The 18951-nt window shown below is 45.1% G+C and overlaps 1 protein-coding gene across 1 annotated transcript in view; it reads left to right on the plus strand.

Moving 5' to 3' along the window:
• The window catches only part of LOC147708722 (uncharacterized), a 215784-nt gene extending 199317 nt beyond the window's left edge, over positions 1-16467 (plus strand). The window contains exons 15-17 of the mRNA XM_086925768.1: positions 11290-11379; positions 14594-14683; positions 16375-16467. Coding sequence (XP_086781894.1) covers positions 11290-11379; positions 14594-14683; positions 16375-16467 — 273 coding nt within the window. The remainder of the gene's footprint in view (positions 1-11289; positions 11380-14593; positions 14684-16374) is intronic.
• The last annotated feature ends 2484 nt before the right edge of the window (positions 16468-18951 follow it).

Here is an 18951-nt window from a genome sequence, read left to right on the forward strand (position 1 = left end):
AGCACTTTGCATTCTACATCGTACAAAACACAAGACTAGTCTGCATTTCCCTCAGCACCTTATTAATACCTACAGTGCCAACAGAGAATTGAGATCCAACAATTTATCCTCACCGTCCCCAGAATCAAGGGAGCCAGAGCCGGTGGTCGCTCGTTTGACTATCTTGTTCCAAAACTCTGGAATTCTCTACCCATCAGCCTTAGGACAAACGTCAAGTGGGTGGGCACTCAAAACCCATTTATTTGCCTGAACAGCCCACTATCCTGCATAGCCTGTCAGTGCTGGAAAGCCTGTCTTTGGTAGCCATATGCTCTATAAAAACCCTTGAAACTAATTGAATTGGATCCTAGGTTATTTCTGTGGCAGTGTGGAACCAGTCCTTAGCAGCAGACCATCTGTTATCAACTAAGATACACTGAGTGCCGACCAATTGACAATACTACTGTAGCAGTTACCAGTGTCAGCTCTCCTCCCTTTGCACACTTCATCCCATTCCTCTAAGAGTGAGTCAAACTTCCAAAACACTCTCTGATCAGGCAGATCTTACTCATTACTAGACAATATCACTTGTACTTCGTACATGCTGATAGTCAGTCCCTCCGAGGCTCTAAGGCAATATGTACTCCCCTTTTTTCAATTGAATTCCTGCAATTATCCCTCCATCTGCAGGCAAGTAGAGCACTGATCTAAATGGTACCATTAGGGGCCAGGCCTACAGGACACTTTCTTCTTCTCCTAACCAAGATCGCTTTTCAAAAGAGAACAATAGCACTTGCAAAGAAATGTATGTATACTTTATGCAGTTTACTTACTTTGTTAATGTCTGCCTCACTTGCTGTGCCTCACACCATCTAAAATGGCCTCTGTAGCGTCAGTGATATGACTGCTCACATAAGGCGACATTGATGGACTACTAAAGTAAACTCTGATGTCAGTTCATATATGGTGCATGGTCTTTGTCTGATAATAGGGGATATTCAAAGCAGGTCAATCTGTGAAAGATACTGATGTTTTAGAATAGTGCATATAATTAACCCTTTCGATGCTCATGACAGAATGGTTCTGTCATGAGCACCAGTGCTCCTGTGCCCATGACGGGACCATTCCGTAACGTGCACAGGCACACTAAATCTCTCTGCTGCAAACAGCAGAGGGATTTCCTTCTTTTTTGGGGCCTCGGGAGGTGAGGAAGAGCTTCTCCAACCTCCTGAGGCCTGTTTTTTATATTCAATGTGATGACAATCGCGCGCATGGCGCGCTGACGTCATTACATTGAAAAAGAAAACTGAAACTTAGTTTCAGTTTCATTGTTTCAGTGCTCCTGGTGCTATATCAGCCCCCCGAGCACCGAAACACTTGGGAGAGGTATTGTTGGAAAGGGGAGAATCTCCCCTTTCCAATGGTACCCATCCCTAGTGAAACCCTGCGTGTGGGATTGCCCCAGGAGGGTATCCCCAAGCAGGGTTCCACCCACTAGCCACCAGGGAGGGGGGAGCGGCCCATTGGGCATGGGCCTTTGCTCTCCACATTTTATTTTGCCCTAACCACTCTTTCTGCCCAGGGATTTCTTTTCTTCAAAGTTCAGGTTGGGGCTGCCCAGAACAGGCATGTCAATGCCCCCCCCCCCCCAAAAAAAAGCCACAGTCATTCTACGCCCCCCCAGAGGAAGATGGGGCAGTAGCCCCTGATCTGCCCCCTGGGGGGACCGAAAGCCCACTAGGCACCAGGGAATTTTTTTATTACATAGGGGTGGGGGCTGCACAGAATGGGCATGCCAATACCCCTACCCCAAAACAAATTGGAACAGTCTTTCTGCCCCCTGGGATGCAGGTGGGGGCAATAGCCCCTTATCTGCCTCCATGGGCGGGGCTGGAAACCCACCAGGCAATGCAATGTTTTTTTCAATGGTCAGGGGTGTGGGGCTGTCCAGAATGGGGTCAATAGCCCTTGATCTTCTCCCCAGGCACCAGGGATTACGCTGGCATTTTGTATGTAGGGGTGGGGGTCGCACAGAATTGGCATGCCAATGCCCCCTCTAAATTTGAAGTTTGCAGGGGATTTTGGATAGGAAATCGTTGGGGTGTCCATACAAGCCATATACCTCCATGAACTCCCACAGGTGTCTAGTTTCAAAGATGCCTGGGTTTGGTAGGATTCCCTCGATGGCCACAGAGTGTGGGGCCAAAAACCCAGGTGAGCCCCTGTCCAAAACCATGTGTTTCGTGATAGGTAATTTTGAAATCTCCACAATACCCTTCACTGCAGCAGGTACTTGGCCCACCCACACAAGTAAGGTACCATTATGTATCGGAAGAATTTAAAGAATGCAGGGTGGGTGGAAGTTAGTGGCACCACGTAGATTCCAGCACTTTTCATCAAAGAAATGTGGAGAGAATTAGTTTTTTTTTGCAAAGTTTGAGGTTTGCAAGGGATTTTTGGTAATAGAATCTGGTGAGAGCCACACAAGTCAACCCATCCTGGATTCTCCTGGGTGTCTAGCTTTTAAAAAAGTATAGGGTTGGTAGGTTTCCCTAGGTGCCAGCAGAGCTAAGGTTCACAATCCACAGGGACTTTGCCAAAAAATTGTCAGTTTTCACTGTAAAAATGTGGTGTGTCCACTTTGCGTTTTGGCCATTTTCTTGTCTCAGGCACTCACAAGTTTGGTACCATTTTTATTGGGAGACATTGGGAAATGCGGGGTGGGTGGAATTTTTTGGAGCCACACAAATTCCAAAACTTTCCATCACAGAAATGTGAGTAAAATGTGTTTTTTTTTTACATAATTTCAATCAATCAATCAATCAGGGGTTTATATAGCGTGCCACTCACCCATGAGGGTCTCAAGCCGCTGGGCAGTCAAAGAGCCAAGTCTTGAAGTTCATCCTGAACGTGTGCAGGGTCGGGGAGCGTCTGATGTTCACCGGGAGCTTGTTCCAGGTCTTGGCTGCGATGTAGGAGAAGGCTCTTCCTCCGGTTTTGTTTCTGTGGATGCGGGGGACCTCTGCCAGGGCGAGGTTGGTGAAGCGAAGATTTCTCTTGGGTGCGTGGAAGGAGGCTCTCTTGTTGAGGTATTTGGGTCGGATGTTGTTGTAGGAGTGAGTGATGAGTTTGAAAGTGACTCTCTTCTTGATAGGGAGCCAGTGGAGGGTGCGTAGGTGTTGGGACATGTGCTTGAGCCGTGGAGTTCGGAGGAGGAGTCTGGCTGTGGCGTTCTGGATGGTTTGGAGTTTGTGTAGAAGAGTTCTGTTGATTCCGGCATATAGGGCGATGCCGTAGTCAAATCTGCTGGTTATGAGTGAGTGGGTGGCGGTCCTTTTGCAGTCAGAGGGGATCCATTTGAAGGACTTATGGAGGATGCGAAGGCAGTTGAAACTGGTGGAGGCAACGGCGTTGATCTGGCGGTTCATGGACAGGGAGGATTCGAGGATGATGCTGAGGTTCTGGGCGTGGTCAGTGGGGGTGAGTGGGATCCCAAGGACAGGCAGCCACCAGGTGTTGTCCCAGTCGGTGGAGCAGGGTCCAAGGATGAGGACCTCAGTTGTCTCTGAGTTGAGCTTCAGACAGCTGTCCTTCATCCAGGTTGCCACGTTCTTCATTCCTTCCTGAAAGCAGAGGCTGGTGTCTTCGGGATTTTTCATGAGGGACAGGATGAGAGTGTGTTGTCGGTGTAGGATGCGATGCTGAGCCCATGCTGTCTGTCGATGGTGGCGAGGGGGGCCATGTAGATGTTGAAGAGTGTAGGGCTGAGAGATGATCCCTGGGATACCCTGCAGGTGATATCGGTGGGTTCGGAGCGGAAGGGTGGGAGTCTGATCCTCTGGGTTCAGCCGGAGAAGGAGGATTGAATCCAGTCTAGGCGGCTCCTTGTATCCCTGAGCCGTGAAGTCTGGCTGTGAGTGTGCGGTGTGACATGGTGTCGAAGGCCACGGAGTGGTCTAGCAGGATGAGGGCCGCCGTGTGTCCCAGGTCCAGTAGCATGCGGATGTCATCAGTGGTGGCTAGAAGGGTGGTCTCAGTGCTGTGGTTGCTGCGGAATTCAGACTGGGAGGCATCTAGGGTGGAGTTATATTCGACAAAGGCGGTCAGTTGGGTGTTCACGAGTCTGTCTGTGACTTTGGCAGCGAAGGGGAGGAGCGAGATGGGTCGGTAGTTTTTCAGGTCTGCAAGGGATTCTGGGTAACAGAACTTGGTGACAGCCACACAAGTCACCCCCTCCTGTGTTCCCTTGTGTGTCTAGTTTAAAAAAATTTATAGGTTTGCTAGGTTTCCCTAGGTACCTGCAGAGCTAGGGTTCAAAATCCACAGCTAGGCACTTTGCAAAAAAAAATGGGTCAGTTTTTACAGTAAAAATGTAGTATGTCCAAGTTTTGTTTTGGGCCGTTTCCTGTCGCGAGAACTAGGCCGACCCACACAAGTGAGGTACTATTTTTATTGGGAGACTTTCAGGAATGCGGGGTGGGTGGAATTTTCTGGGCCCAACTAGATTCCAGCACTTTCCAGGAACATGTGTTTTATGTGACAAAGTTTGAGGTTTGCAAGGGATTCTGAGTTCCAGGACCTGGGGCCATATGTATCAACACATTTTACCATAGACACAGAATGGGTAAAACCCTTTGATACATCTGGCCCCTGGTGAGAGCCACGCAAGCCACCCTCTCCTGAATTCCCCTGGGTGTCTTGTTTTAAAAAATGTATAGGTTTACCACTTTTCCCCAGGTTAAAAATCCACAGCTAGGCACTTTGAAAAAAAAGAGCCAGTTTTCACTGTAAAAATGGGGTGTGTCCACGTTACTTTTTGGCATGTTTCCTGTCGTGGCACTAGGCCTACCCACACAAGTGAGGTATGATTTCTATCAGAAGACTTTGGGGAATGTGTGGTGGGTGGAATTTTGTGGATCCACGTAGATTCCAGGAATTTTCCACACAGAAATGTGCGGAAATTTTATTTTGTGCGACAAATTTTGAGGTTTGCAAGAGATTCTGGGTAACAAAACCTGGTGATAGCCACACAAGTCAACCCTCCTAGATTTCCCTGGGTGTCTAGTTTTAAAAAATGTATAGGTTTGCTAGGTTTCCCTAGGTCTCGGCAGGCCTAGGGGTCAAAATTCACAGCTAAGCACTTTGAGAAAAAAGGGTCGTTTTCACTCTAAAAATTTGATGTGTTTCTACGTTACATTTTGACCTGTTTCCTGTGGCGGGCACTAGGCCTACCCACATGAGTGAGGTACCATTTTTATTGGAAGGCTTTGGGGAATTCGGGGTGCATGGAATTTTGTAGATCCATGTAGATTCCACAACTTCCCATCACAGAAATGTGAGGAAATGTGTTTTTTTTCAAAGTGTGAGGTTTGGAAGGGATACTGGGTAACCGAACCTGGTGAGAGCTGCACAAGTCTCCCCTTCATGGATTCCACTGGGTGTCTACTTTTTAAAACTGTACAGGTATGCTAGATTTCCCTAGGTTCCAGCAGAGCTAGGGTTCAAAATCCACAGCTAAACACTGTAAAAAAAGGGTCCATTTTTTCTGTAAAAATGTGGTGTGTCCACATTGCATTTTGGCCCGTTTCCTGACACGGGCACTAATCCTACCCCCACAAGTGAGGTCCCATTTTTATGGGGAAACTTAGAGGAACACAAATTTGAAGATCAACTGATATTCCGTATTGAGTTAGCATGCATTTCTGCCTTTCAAATGTAAGACAATGTCACTTTGAAAAATGTCCTATAATTCACATGCTAGTATGGGTTTCCACAATTTCGGAGATGTGCAAATGGCTACTGCTTCTAAACTCTATATTTTGTTCCCATTTTGGAAATACATAGGTGTCCTTGATACCTATTTTTCACTCTTCATATTTTACCAAATGAATTGCTATATACCCGGTACACAATGAAAAACCATTCAAAGACACAGCTCAATTATTGGCTCTGGGTTCCTCTGGTTCTTGGTGAATGTTGGAACTGGCCCTTTTTGCAGGGTTATCCCCAAACCTTTTGCTTCTTCCTCCCTTATTTTTCCTGACCTGTGGATTTTGGCAATAGGACTCTGGGCACTTTACCACTGCCGATCAGTGCTAAAGTGCAAATGCTCTCTGTGTAAAATTGTTATTGCGATTGGATATAGATGATTGGCATATTTGTATTACCAAGAAGTCCCAAGTAAAGTGCACTGAGTGTGCCAGGGCTGGTGATGACAAATGCTACTTGTGGGCCTGCAGCACTGATTGTGCCACCCACATAAGTAGCCCTAAAATGGTGTCTCAGGCCTGCTACCGCAGTGCCTGTGTGCAGTCTGTGAACTGCCATGTCCTCCTGGTCAGTGTCCCCACTGACCAGGCCTAACCCTTCCCTTTCTGTGCACATTGGTCACTCTTATGGAAGGCCCAAGGTACCCCCTTGGGCAGGGTGAAGTGTATGAGAAAGGTAGAGCATGTACTTGTGCAGGTGACATGCTCTGGTAGTGAATTACAGCCATTTTCGTTTTTCACAGCTGCAAGGCTATCTTGCTCCATAGGCTATCATGGGGGATGCTGGCTACCAGCATATCTTCCCATAGGAACAAGATAGGACATAAAAGTCTAGTATCCCTGAACTCAGAATTTAATAACACATCTTTTAGGAAAGGTTGTTTTTAAATCCTGTTTTTGAGAACAGCACTTTTAGAAAGTTGCTGATCTCTTGTCTGACCTTTCTGTGTGCCTTGGCCTGTTTGTGAATTGACTGTCTGGTTTGAGAGTGACAGGGGCTGGGGATTCCCCAGGAGGCTGGCTGAGTCAGCCCTAGGCTGAATGACTGCATTTGGAACTTGAGTGGTGGGAGCAGATAGCACCTGGGCCTGAATAGGGCTGTGCCTACCTTCCACAATGCTGGCTCCACCTCCTGCTGGGCGGCTGGCGACCCTGCCCCTCACTCTGAAAGGAAAGGAGAAGCCAGGAAAACAAAGTGCTCGAGGAACACCCAGAACTGTTTCAGACCGGCTCAGGGCCCACTTGCACAAAGAGAACAAAGACTTTTAGGGGTATAAGTACAGGACCCCTGACAACAGAAAATTATATCATCCTGGAATCAAGAAGGAACTTCCGCCAAGGAAAAAGCTGAAACTGAAGAAGGAAGACTGTCCTGCTGTTGCTCTTCTGGACTGACCTGCTGTTGCGTTGCTGCCAAGGAGAGGGGAAGGACTTTGCTTTGTGCTGTGTCCCCTGTCTTGAAGGAATCTCCAAGGGCCTGAGAAGAGCTGGCTCCCTGTTCTGAAGTCCCAGGAACAAAAGGACTTCACCCCCAGCTTCCCCGAACTCTACTGAGAGAGTTCTGTCCTTCCTTGAGTGTGTGGCCCATGTGTGGTGCCTCTAGAAGTTGTACCTGTGTTGGGAAGCTGGAAACCAAGCTTTTGAAGACTTTCTGCAAGTTTTGTTGCATCGTTAGCTTGCAGAGCACATCCCCGACAGTGCGAGGAAATTCCCACTGCTACGAAGGTCGAGATCGTCGCAGCGCCTGTTGCAGGTGCGGGAAGATTACCATCGCTGTGAGTGTCATCGCGGAGCCTGTCGTCGTTGGGTGAGATTGACGCACCGCTTGCTTGCGGACCGCATCACGTCGCTGGGAGTGTTGTCGCAGAAGCCATCGCATCGAGGAGCTGCGAGAGAGAGATCACCGCTGGTCCGTGCATCATCGCCCCGGAGATCATCGCAACTCCAAAGATCATCGCACCGTGCCTTTGCGAGAGAAAACTTCCCACGGAACCTACGCACCGGAATCCATACAAGTCTGCCTACCTCCCCATACAGACCGGATTCGTAGCAACCCGCCCGCTGCTGCAGGGGGGTTGTCGCATCGCCTCCCCAGGGTCTCAGGAGCAACGCATTACTTGTTTTCCACTGCACCAGCTTCTGCTTTGGAACTTTGTCGTATTCAAAAGGTACTATTGGCTAAACATGACGCAACTGTGAACTTTTCATGCAACTGTGGATTGTTTTATCGCAACCTTAAGAACTCTTTTGCAACCATATTTTCGAACTGGGTATGTTAGATTTTTGTTGTTTTGGTCTTGTGTAGTTCAGATTAAATACCTTTATTTTTCTAAACTGTTGTGGAGTCAGTTTGTGGTGTTTTCACTGTGTTACTGTGAGTGTTGGTACAAATACTTTACACATTGCTTTTGGATAAGCCTGACTGCTTGTGCCAAGCTACCAAGGGGGTGAGCAGAGGTTATCTAAAGAGTGTTTCCTCCTTACCTTGACTAGAAGCATGGGTCCCTATTTGGACAGTGGTACCAACCTCTGCCAACTAGAGACCCCCAGTTCTAACAGTGAACCTACAAGTCCTATATATCCCCACAACCAGAAGGGTCCAGTGGATTTAACGTTATATTGCTGTAAAGAAATCTGAAATACATAGAAGATGTTACAGGTGAAAACGTTGGCACAAATAGCTGTTTTTTTAATCTCATTTTCCATTTTTCTTATTTTCAACTATTAGTTTCTATTAAAAAAAACCTTGAAGGATCTACATAAATGACCCCTAGCTGAATTCAGAAATGTGTCTACTTCAGAAATATATAGTTTTCCAGGATCCATTATTGCTTCCAATTCTATTTTTACCACTAACTGGAAGAAGCTTGGTGCACAAAAAGTAGCAAAAATAAGCTATGTCCCAGTAAAATGCCCAAACTGTTAAAACATATGGGGTTTCTGACAAAATTCTGTCTGTTCCTCAAAGCTGGGAAGATGGAGATTTGAGTAACACAATCTCTTTGATGATACCATGTGCAGGGGAAAAACTGATGTTTTCTTCGGCAGCACTTTACCCCCACTTTTCCACAAAAAAAAATAAGAAATGTGCTTTGCTGTCTTTTGGCTAATTTTTGGGACCCCTCCAGGGGAACCCACAAACCCTGGGTATCTTTAAAATTCCAATGATGTTTGAAGAAAAGGACGCAAGTTTGGTGTGGATACCTTATGTTGACAAAAAGTTACAGGGGCCTAAGCGTGAGCTACCCCAAATAGTCAAAAAAGGCTTATAAGCAGGGGGATGGTGGGGTAGACCTAAGAGGTTAAGGCTTTTGTCTGCCATCACTTGCGATTTCCTCAAAACAATATTGATGGTACTGGAGCATTTATGATCACCTTTTGACTTAGGCAGAGTGCCATGGGTGACTGAAGAGGTTTGAAATAGAATGCAAATGCTGCTGTGGGCTGAAATTAAAATGTTACAACTGCATTGCACCACATGGATGCCTTACTGTCCAGGCATTTTCAAAGGAAGAACATTTTAAGTGAATTAATGCACATATCAGTAGAGCAAAAAGCTGCAAAGTACACCCTCAGCACCCCTCTTTCTCACTTGCCATCAATATTTTTATGTTACCTACGTCCTCCAAAGAGCTAGGCTTTTCTTCTTCACAGCATGAATCTCACTACCCACGAACCCTTTCCTAGTCTTTACCTTTATTTCTGGCTCAATTGGCTTCTCACATACCATCAGTATATTTTCTATTCTAAATCTATTCACAGTAAACAAATTAATTAGGCTGCTTTTTACTCAAAATATTTATTTAGACTGCCAGACTTGCTATAAGTAATCACTGGTTTTCTCCTCCAAAAATAGTCAGGTGTCCTCTTACACATGGATCATTACTTCTTTACTCTAGATCCTTGTTTGTGTACCAAAGGAAATGATAAAGCTAAAGGAAAAAGACATGTACATCAGCTAAAAAATTTTTAAAAATCATTGATCATCTCACAAAGTGGTCAGACTTAAACATAAGCGGTCTTCCCACTTAGACGATCACCTGTAGGCTGCACACCAGTAAAAAGTAAAATGTCTTTAATTGTGGAGCTAAAGAGACTGTATGTGTGTGGATAGAGGAGATTGCCCTTGAACTGAATCTTGCCTAATGCTTGTTCGGTATCTTCACAGCAAGAACCCAGCCCTACCACACTTGAAGTGGAATAGACCAGGGACAAGATGTATGACCTTTTTTAGCGGCCCCAAACGCGGAATCGGCCCGTTTGTGACTTCAAAAAAAGGGGGTGGTGTACAAACGCTATTTTGCGAGTCATTGACTCGCAAAATAGTGTTTGCAAGTTGCTATTAGGAAGGGGCATGCCAAGGGCGTCCCTCCCTAATAGCGAGTCATAATGGTATGTACCATTGTTTTCCAACCGCATTTGTGTTTGCAAAACACTTGCAGTTTACAGCCTACTTCAAGTAGGTGGTAAGCCACTCCCAAATGGAATGAATTTGGAAAAAAAAATTGCTTATTAAAAATTCAAACACAGACATTGGGGTCTGGTGTCCCCAACAGGCCACCATCCCTGTGTTTGCAGACCATACCCAATAATTCACTAATTGCGACCTGCCTCTTGAATATTAATGAGGCAGGTACCTTGCGACCCAATTGAAAATCGCAAATAGTTTCACAGACACTGTCTACTTTGTGAGTCGCAAAACATCGCAATTTGCGATTCGCTAAAGAGAATGGTCGTACATCTGGCCCCACAAGCCTTGTCCCTTATGATAGTGAAAGTCAAAGAATAAGTGAGAGGTAATCAGTGGATAGGGAATTAGCTTGTTTTTTAAATGTTTCCATGCTAGCTGTAATGGAATGGCCTAGATCAATATTTATTTACAATATTTCACCACTGGATATTATAAAACCGAATTATCCCTCATCCCATCTTTTTTCCTTAAGGGTAACTATAGAGTGATCAAAGAAGCCAGTTTTAGGCACCCAGATCAGATTCCAAATCCATTGCCAACTTAAGCCACCTACAGTTGCCACATTGATGTCATCTCCATCCCTCCTAGCCCACTCTGGGTGCTTCATGTTTATGCCATGATTGCAAATGGTCAGGAATCACCTCTTTTGTGTCTTTTCATCTTAACTCCTGCATCTTCTTGATGGCTCTCTGCACAGAAGGAAACAGTTTCTGAGTTTTCCTTACAAATAGCAAAGACGTATTTTGCATGACCACTCCGCAGAAACTTCAAAAACGCAATTTTCAGGTTTTATTCGATAGATGGGCTTTCTAAAGCTTTCTTGCCATGCATTAAAGCATCAGCCCTATGCACAGAAAACAGCTTTACGAAACTGAATTCCGTTTTCTACGTAATTATTCATTCCTCTCTGATAGTTTTAAGAATATGCTTTGGTCCCGAAGTACATCTGTAGGTTGCTATTTCGAAAGTAGATAACATGACAATAGGAGAACTACAGCTAGGTAAAATAAAGGGCTCTGTTTTAGCTGTTGGGAGTTATCTTGCCTGATTCTTTTTTCGGACTCTTCACAGTTGCCAGACTTACGCACCTCAGATGGAAAACAAGAGAGCAGCATCGCATTGGTGTGTCGCCTTATAAATCACACTTCAGGAAGGCAGAGGGTAAGTGATCAGTGGACATGCCCATGTGTGAGTGTTTCCTTTTTCCCCACCCAGTGGATGCTGTTACAATTCTCTATCAGTGAAATGTCTTTAACCCCTTGTATGCTGATGACGGAACCGCTCCGCCATCAGCTGCGGTGGCGCTGTGCTGATGACGGAGCGGTTCCATCATGGCCCGCCCGCCGCTCATGCGCGGCGGGAATTCCGCGCCTGCGCTGAGCGTTCTATTGAGTGGGCGGGGCCATGACGGAACCGCTCCGTCATAAGCACAGCGCAACCGACGCTGGTGACGGAGCGGTTCCGTCACCAGGATGCTCCCGCCGCTCTTCCGCCCCGCCCCCTTAGCACTGCGGCGGAATAGCCGCCCCAGTGAAGGGGTTAAATCTTCTGCAAACTTTTATACCCTCCCCCCCAAATGATCAAATCTCTAAACTATTGCTTTCTCATTCTGAAAATGCCATTAGGCTCTAAGGGGAAAATCTACTTTTCATGCAGCGCAGAGCGACAAGCAAAGTTACTGTGGTGTGTTGCGTGGAAGGGAGAGAGCTGGACAGTGTCACAACTACACAGATAGTGCACTGCTGCCATTTTCCCAAGTTCTTGTTCTCCTTAAGGTTGCCTAGCGCCATGCAGAAACTTTTGTACCAGAAGGTTTTGTACCGAAATGATAACCCTCCAGTACAAAATACTTTGCTTAGACTTACTTCTAAACTTTGCCACTTTGTACATGTTCTTTATACACGTGCAATGAGTGAACAGTTTGGAGAAAAAAGTATTTCTCCTACTTTGTGCCTTTCTCATGGAGGCATATTTTTTCAGTGTAAACCCCTGTCTACCTCAGTTAGTAGATGGGGCTCTGTGTTAACTTCCTTGGGTAATTACATGGGAACGCCCCTGTACCACCCATGGAACACCCCTTGACATAAAGTAATGCAAAGTAACACAAACAGCTACTTTGCCTTAGTCTTAGTCAACCTTCCTCACAAATAAACGTTTGCACGAAAATTGAAAACTTTATCAAGACTTTGCACCAGTGCTCATCTCTTTTTGTGACTTTGCACCAACACAAAGCCTTGATAAATCTGACCCCACATTCTTATTTTATCTAACTCAGACCGATGTCGTCTCCATCCAGCTAGCCCTAGATAACCACTTAATGCTGACACCATGATTCTTGACAAACTTTTATGTTTATTTGTTTAGTTAAGCACTCACTTCATGTCAACTGTTTCTAGGCTTCCGCAAGACACATGTTGTATAGGGATGACTGTTATTTCATGACATTCTTATTGTTTCTAATTGTATTGATAAGTAGTTGTGCAAGCAATAATTTGATCATGTTAGTTTTGATTCCTGAAGGTCAGGTTACTAGTAGTATTATTAGTGTGTGGGCGGAGGATATTGAAAAATTGAAAGCCAGTGACTCTGAAGTGTGTTCTACAATTGGCTCCAGTAACCACTAAACGGTTGATTGCTTTGAATCTTAGATGGAAAGCTGGTGGTGTATGATTTTATTCTGTAGGTATAAGGGTGTTGAACCTTAACCCTTTCCTTGCTGCCATCGGCCATTGGCCGACCGCAGCACTACCTTCCCAGTGCTGCCGTCGGCCAATGGCTGACACGGCTCCGCCCGCGCACGGAAACGTCTGCACCGCGGCGGAATTACCGCAGCGGTTAACGGGTTAAAGGCAGTTGAAGGTTAGGCAAAGTGAGACTATTTTATTGGTCTATGCTTTTGAATGTGGAAAAAGTGTGAATGGTAAACGTTGAACGTCAAGTTTCCGTTTTCCATAGTACTTTGGTTTGGCAGGGGGAGTGATGTACAGGAAATAGCCGTAGTCACATTTACTGATGTTTCTACCTCCAGAGGTGGTATTTTTCGGGATGAGGGGCAAGATTTTTTTGAGGAGCTATATTTAGTAGAAAGTGGTATTGGCCACTGCTTCTGTCACTTGAGACTGGGGTTTGTGGCTATATAAAGGCTATGACCCTGACTTTGGTTTTCATGGAACAATGTCTCCAAAGAAGGTTGGGAATCAGAGTGCCAGTATTTTGTAAGGGAGATGTGGTGTCTCAGCACCTGGATTTCTATTTTGGAGCCAGGGAGTGTCAGGCTGCTCGGAGTCATCCACATCTGTATTGCTTTGAGGTCTTCTTTCAAATTCATGAGTTGCTTCCTGTGACCTGCAAGTAAATCTACAAGTCATCATCTTAGGAGTGAAAGGTAAGGCTGTGTCTTTTAGGTCAGTAGGAAGGATGATGCAGTACTCTTCATGTGACCTCGCAAGGTGGGAGATTTCAAACAACTGGAGCGGAGTGGTCAATGATATATGCAGCTGAATCTCACAAGCTGACCCAGATATCCACTGGTGAAGTTTCTGTTCCATGTTTTAAGCAGATTTATTGTAATGGAAAAATGAATTCCTTATTCATTTTAAATAATGGGAAAGGTTGTCAGTTTTTGCCCTCATATTTTGTTGCAGAGGGTGTTGCATTAACGAGCCCCCGGTTACTGAATGAGTCTTAATTTTCCTTGTTAGTGTGATTGCTTATGAATTATGTAAGGTAATATCGCTCTTGCATCAGAATGATCATTTCTGAAGGAGAAAAATCAATGGAAAGAGGTGTAAACACTAAACATTGAAGGAAAACATGCAATTGCTTCTGAGTGGGGCTTCCATTGCCTGTAAGGAAGAATACCATTCTACAGTGGTTCATTAGTGCCTAGGGTCTTATAAGTTTCAGTGTGAGCATGTAATTGGTTGGTGACTGATTGTCCAGCAATGGTATCTTCCACCCCTTTAATTTCCAACTACTGGCCTACCCACATGGCTGGGTCCAAGCTCGGGTGGTGTGGTGAACAAAATAACGATCGCTATAACACAGATCTTTGTGACTGGGGGTGAATGTTTGCATTGTTCAGCATTCCGTCCAACATTTGTTCCTTTTGCCTACCCAATTAGGCAGTCATATGAATGCTTATGTGCTAGAAACTCAACTTGCATTGTGCGGGTTTACTTCACTACATACAATCTAAAGTGGGTTCTGGAAACAAAATGGTAACAGAGAGTCTACGGGAGCTTACAATTCTTCTGCAGCTTATGCAGAGCAAACCGGGGAGACTAGAGAAAAGAACGTGATGTTTGGGGTGGGTAACATGCTTATTGACAGGGGCACAATACTTCACTCATTCTCTTTTTTTGTGTCTTCGCAGCACTCACTGTGGCATGGCACATCGGGAATGTTTCAGAGGAGCAGCCCTATTCTTTTAAACCAGATCTGTTACGTTTCTGAACGAGAAAGGGTAAGCAACAGGGAATATCAATGGAGGGGTGAGAGCCATTTAAGCAACAGGGAATATCAATGGAGGGGTGTGAGCCATTTAAGCAACAGGGAATATCAATGGAGGGGTGTGAGCCATCTAAGCAACACGGAATATCAATGGAGGGGTGTGAGCCATTTAAGCAACAGGGAATATCAATGGAGGGGTGTGAGCCATTTAAGCAACAGGGAATATCAATGGAGGGGTGAGAGCCATTTAAGCAACAGGGAACATCAATGGAGGGGTGAGAGCCATTTAAGCAACAGGGAATATCAATGGAGGGGTGAGGGCCATTTAAGCAACAGGGAATATCAATGGAGGGGTGTGAGCCATTTAAGCAACAGGGAATGTCAATGGAGGAGTGTGAGCCATTTAAGCAACAGGGAATATCAATGGAGGGGTGTGAGCCATTTAAGCAACAGGGATTATCAATGGAGGGGTGTGAGCCATATGGTTGAGTATTTATTTGACCCCCACATGCATAGTTTGTTGTTGTCCTTCAAAATGGGTGGCCAATATCCATCTGCATCTTATACTGCCTGCCCCTCCCCCTACAGAACTGATGTGTCTAAACTCTAAGCGAAAATGGCTCCATGACAATCCTGTTAACCTCATTGACATCTCCTCCATCCTTCCAAGCCCTGTGTTGTTAGCTCATCTTTACATCAGTTCTCGCCTTCCAGCGCCCACTTCTTCCCCATAATCCCACATGATAGACAGATTTACTGACTTTGCAGGTTATGTTGAGGTTTGTTTCCATATTACAGATGGATGGTGAAACCTTATTTTACAAATGTATTGTTTATACATCATTTAAAAAGCACCAGAGAAAGTTCAACTAATCTTAATCCATAATTGGCTTTTTGGAGAAAAAAAAATATTTCTACACTATGTCTCAAACATACTGCGATAATTTCCATTAAAAAAGTTGTGATAACATATGATCTTTACAAAGTGAAAAATTGTGTGGAATCAGTTTTCACTAGTGCAAATTTCTGTGGCATGGCACTAAATCTTTAGCACTTTCTGAGATTAGAAAAGTAAGCTGCTGAATCGTGAGATCGGGTATCTCCGCCCATCCCAAACCTTTCAGGCCCTTCACACCCTGCCATTTCCTTGTAACTACCAAGAATCCTGGTTTCAGGCTTGACTAGCTACTCCAGTACAGGGTTTAGTCTTTGACTTCTGGGAAGCGTATTCCTGGTTTTATGTGGATAAACAAGAACTACAAATCCCAGAGTGGAAAGTCAAAAACCCACACCATTGCAGTTAGTTATGCATGGATCTGGGAAACTTGGCAAGGAGCCCAGAAGCCTGGGGAGCTCGGCTGTGCAGGGTGTACACTGTGATAGCGTAAACTTTGGTCCTGAGCTACTGTGCAACTGAGCACCTCATAACAATCATAAGAATTCAGGACACATGTTAACACTTATCCTTTTTTTACTTGTGCTGGAGGTGTACTGCGAGCCACATTAGTTATAATACCTGTATGTATTGAAACTTAGATAATGCAATTGTTCAATGCAGTAAGTTTATGAATCACTATTGCTGTTTGGTCATGATTAGCTTATGTTTAGGGTTCAAGTTACCTATAAATGTAAAAATGTTTTCCAATTTTCTTTAACTCCCAACTGAAATGTATATTTATATATGTGTATCTCTTTCTTTTCCAGGCAACACAGCCTTTTCTCCCCAAACTAGTCAACTTCTTGAAAAAGAATGCTACACAGATAACTAACACTATTGCAAATATTCTTTTCAGATAATAAAAATAAGACTGCCAAGTGCATATTGTAAAATAAGAAAGAATGTCAAGGACCTTATTGAAAAATAAAATAGTTTGTTGCTGTCTACATGTGATTTGTGCAGCAGATTCAATTTGGTCTATGACTTCATCTTGTGTCTTGTTGCCCACCCTAGCTGTGCACTGTACATACACTTACTGACAAAGTATTTGAATAACAGAGGAATTTGATGAAAGTTGTTTATGCTTTTGAAGAACACTTTTGGTTAAACTATTGTTCCTGATATTTGCCAGATCCAGTAAGTGGAATGACAGCCAAAAGGCTGGGCATAGTTCCTTCTAAAATGACATATATTGTGTACAAACTGTGCTAGTACAACAGAAGGTGGCTATCATTTGTGTGTGTGGCTATGTGCAGTCTACGGCTACTTCAAGTGTAGTACTCTTGCCTGAACCATGCTAACAAAATACCTTCACCAGGTTTTTTATCAATTTCAGGCATGTCAGACTTTTTTGTGGGGCCTGATTAACACGTTCCATGCATCAGACGGCCCCCGGCTGTCACGTTGGGTGTGTGCGTCGGATGGCTGTGGGGGCGTCCAATTACTGCACGCGTACAATACGCCTGCACAGTGGGGAAATTTGCACCGCAGCGAACAGATTAAGCAAAATGAAAAGGAGCCCTTAGGACTAAGTTCAAAATTTTTCAAAAGTTTTACAAATCTGTACTACATAGATAGAACAAACCCCGGGATTGAAAGTAAATTGGGAGAAATTATTGATATATTTCACTCACAACATCCACCACGCCTACACAAACAGAATTCCCTTTAGTGTAGACCAATGAACCTAAGGATTCAGATACATACATACCCTGAAGTTGTAATAAGAGAGAATTATGGGAAAGCAGTGCAGCTTTTGACAGAGGTGATAGAGAGCTGGATACGGTTACCCCTCTCATTGATGGGCCGAATAGCTCTCATGAAATTTATTTTCTTGTTTGTCAATATACCAACACTATTATCAAAAAACGTGTTTTGCACTTTGCACACACTTATGACTCACTTGGCCAGGGCTGGGAAATAACCATGCGTGGGATGGGGAACATTAACCCTCCCTTATATGATGGGTGGGCTAGATGTACCAGACCTTGAAACATACTATAGGGCATCGCAGATCATACATACATATTATTGGATTCACGGGCCACCAACTCTCCCACACTTGTACTGGGAGAGGGAAGCAGCTGACCCGTTATCGCTCCCATGCTATTTGCTAAGCATAGCACAGCGTAACTTCAGCACAATTGACCCTATAGGCTACGTGTTACCTACTTCTATCAATCAATCAATCAGTCAATTTATAAAGCGTGCTACATACCCGTGAGGATCTCAAGGCGCTGGGGGGGAGGGGGGCCGCTACTGATGGAAGAGCCAGGTCTTGAGGAGTTTTCTGAAGGCCAGCAGGTCCTGAGTCTGTTGTAGGCTGGTGGGGAGAGCGTTCCAGGTCTCGGCAGCGAGGTAGGAGAAGGATCTGCCGCCGGTTGTGGTTTTCCAGGTACGAGGAACTGTGGCGAGGGCGAGGTTGGCTGAGCGGAGGCTTTGGGTGGGGGTGTGAAAGCTGAGGTATGTAGGTCTGGTATTGTGTAGGGCTTTGTGTGCGTGGATGAGGAGTTTGAAGTGATCCTCTTGTTAACGGGGAGCCAGTGCAGGCCTCTCAGGTGGGGTGTGATGTGGCTGCGTCGGGGGACGTTGAGGATCAGTCGTGCCGAGGCGTTCTGGATTCGTTGTAGTCATCTCAGGAGCATGGTTGTTGTTCCTGAGTAGAGGGCGTTCCCGTAGTCGAGTCTGCTGGTGATGAGGGCCTGGGTGATGGTTTTCCTCGTGTCGGGAGGGATCCATTTGAAGATCCTTACTTAAGAAACGGCATATGAAAGGTGGATTCCGCTACTATATTTGCCAAAGCTACAAATAGAGTAGTGCACATAGTTGCCCTTAAGTGCAGATGGGGCAATAACGCGGACACTGCAAAGGGTAAAAATACACAACATGGGAGACTTCTTCAAAGATGGAATCCTGATAACCTGGGAAGTGGTCCAAGACTCGATACCCGAGGCAACTCTGATCACCAGATATAATTACCATGGAACATGTCAGTCACTGCAGGCGCTGTTGGGGTCAGACAGAGCAGAACTGCCTGAAAAAAAACCCTGACATATTTGCTCCAGGCAACCTCCGCGAGATTTCAACACTATATAAACGTATGCGACTTAGTGGTGATCCACCAAATAGAAAGGCACGGCGGGAATGGCAGGAAGACTTGGGCGAAATAATAACAGACAAGCAATGGATATGCTGGTGCTCAATCACTAAGAGCATATCGCAAAATAGCAGACATCACCTGGTGCACTTTAAATATCTCAAAAGAGATACAGCCTGAGAGGTGATGAGAAATGTGTAAGATGCGGTGCTGAGAATGCTGGGTTTGGCCATCTTGCTTGGTCCTG

This window comes from Lissotriton vulgaris, chromosome 6 (genome assembly GCF_964263255.1).
Source record: "Lissotriton vulgaris chromosome 6, aLisVul1.2, whole genome shotgun sequence".
Lineage (NCBI taxonomy): Eukaryota > Metazoa > Chordata > Amphibia > Caudata > Salamandridae > Lissotriton > Lissotriton vulgaris.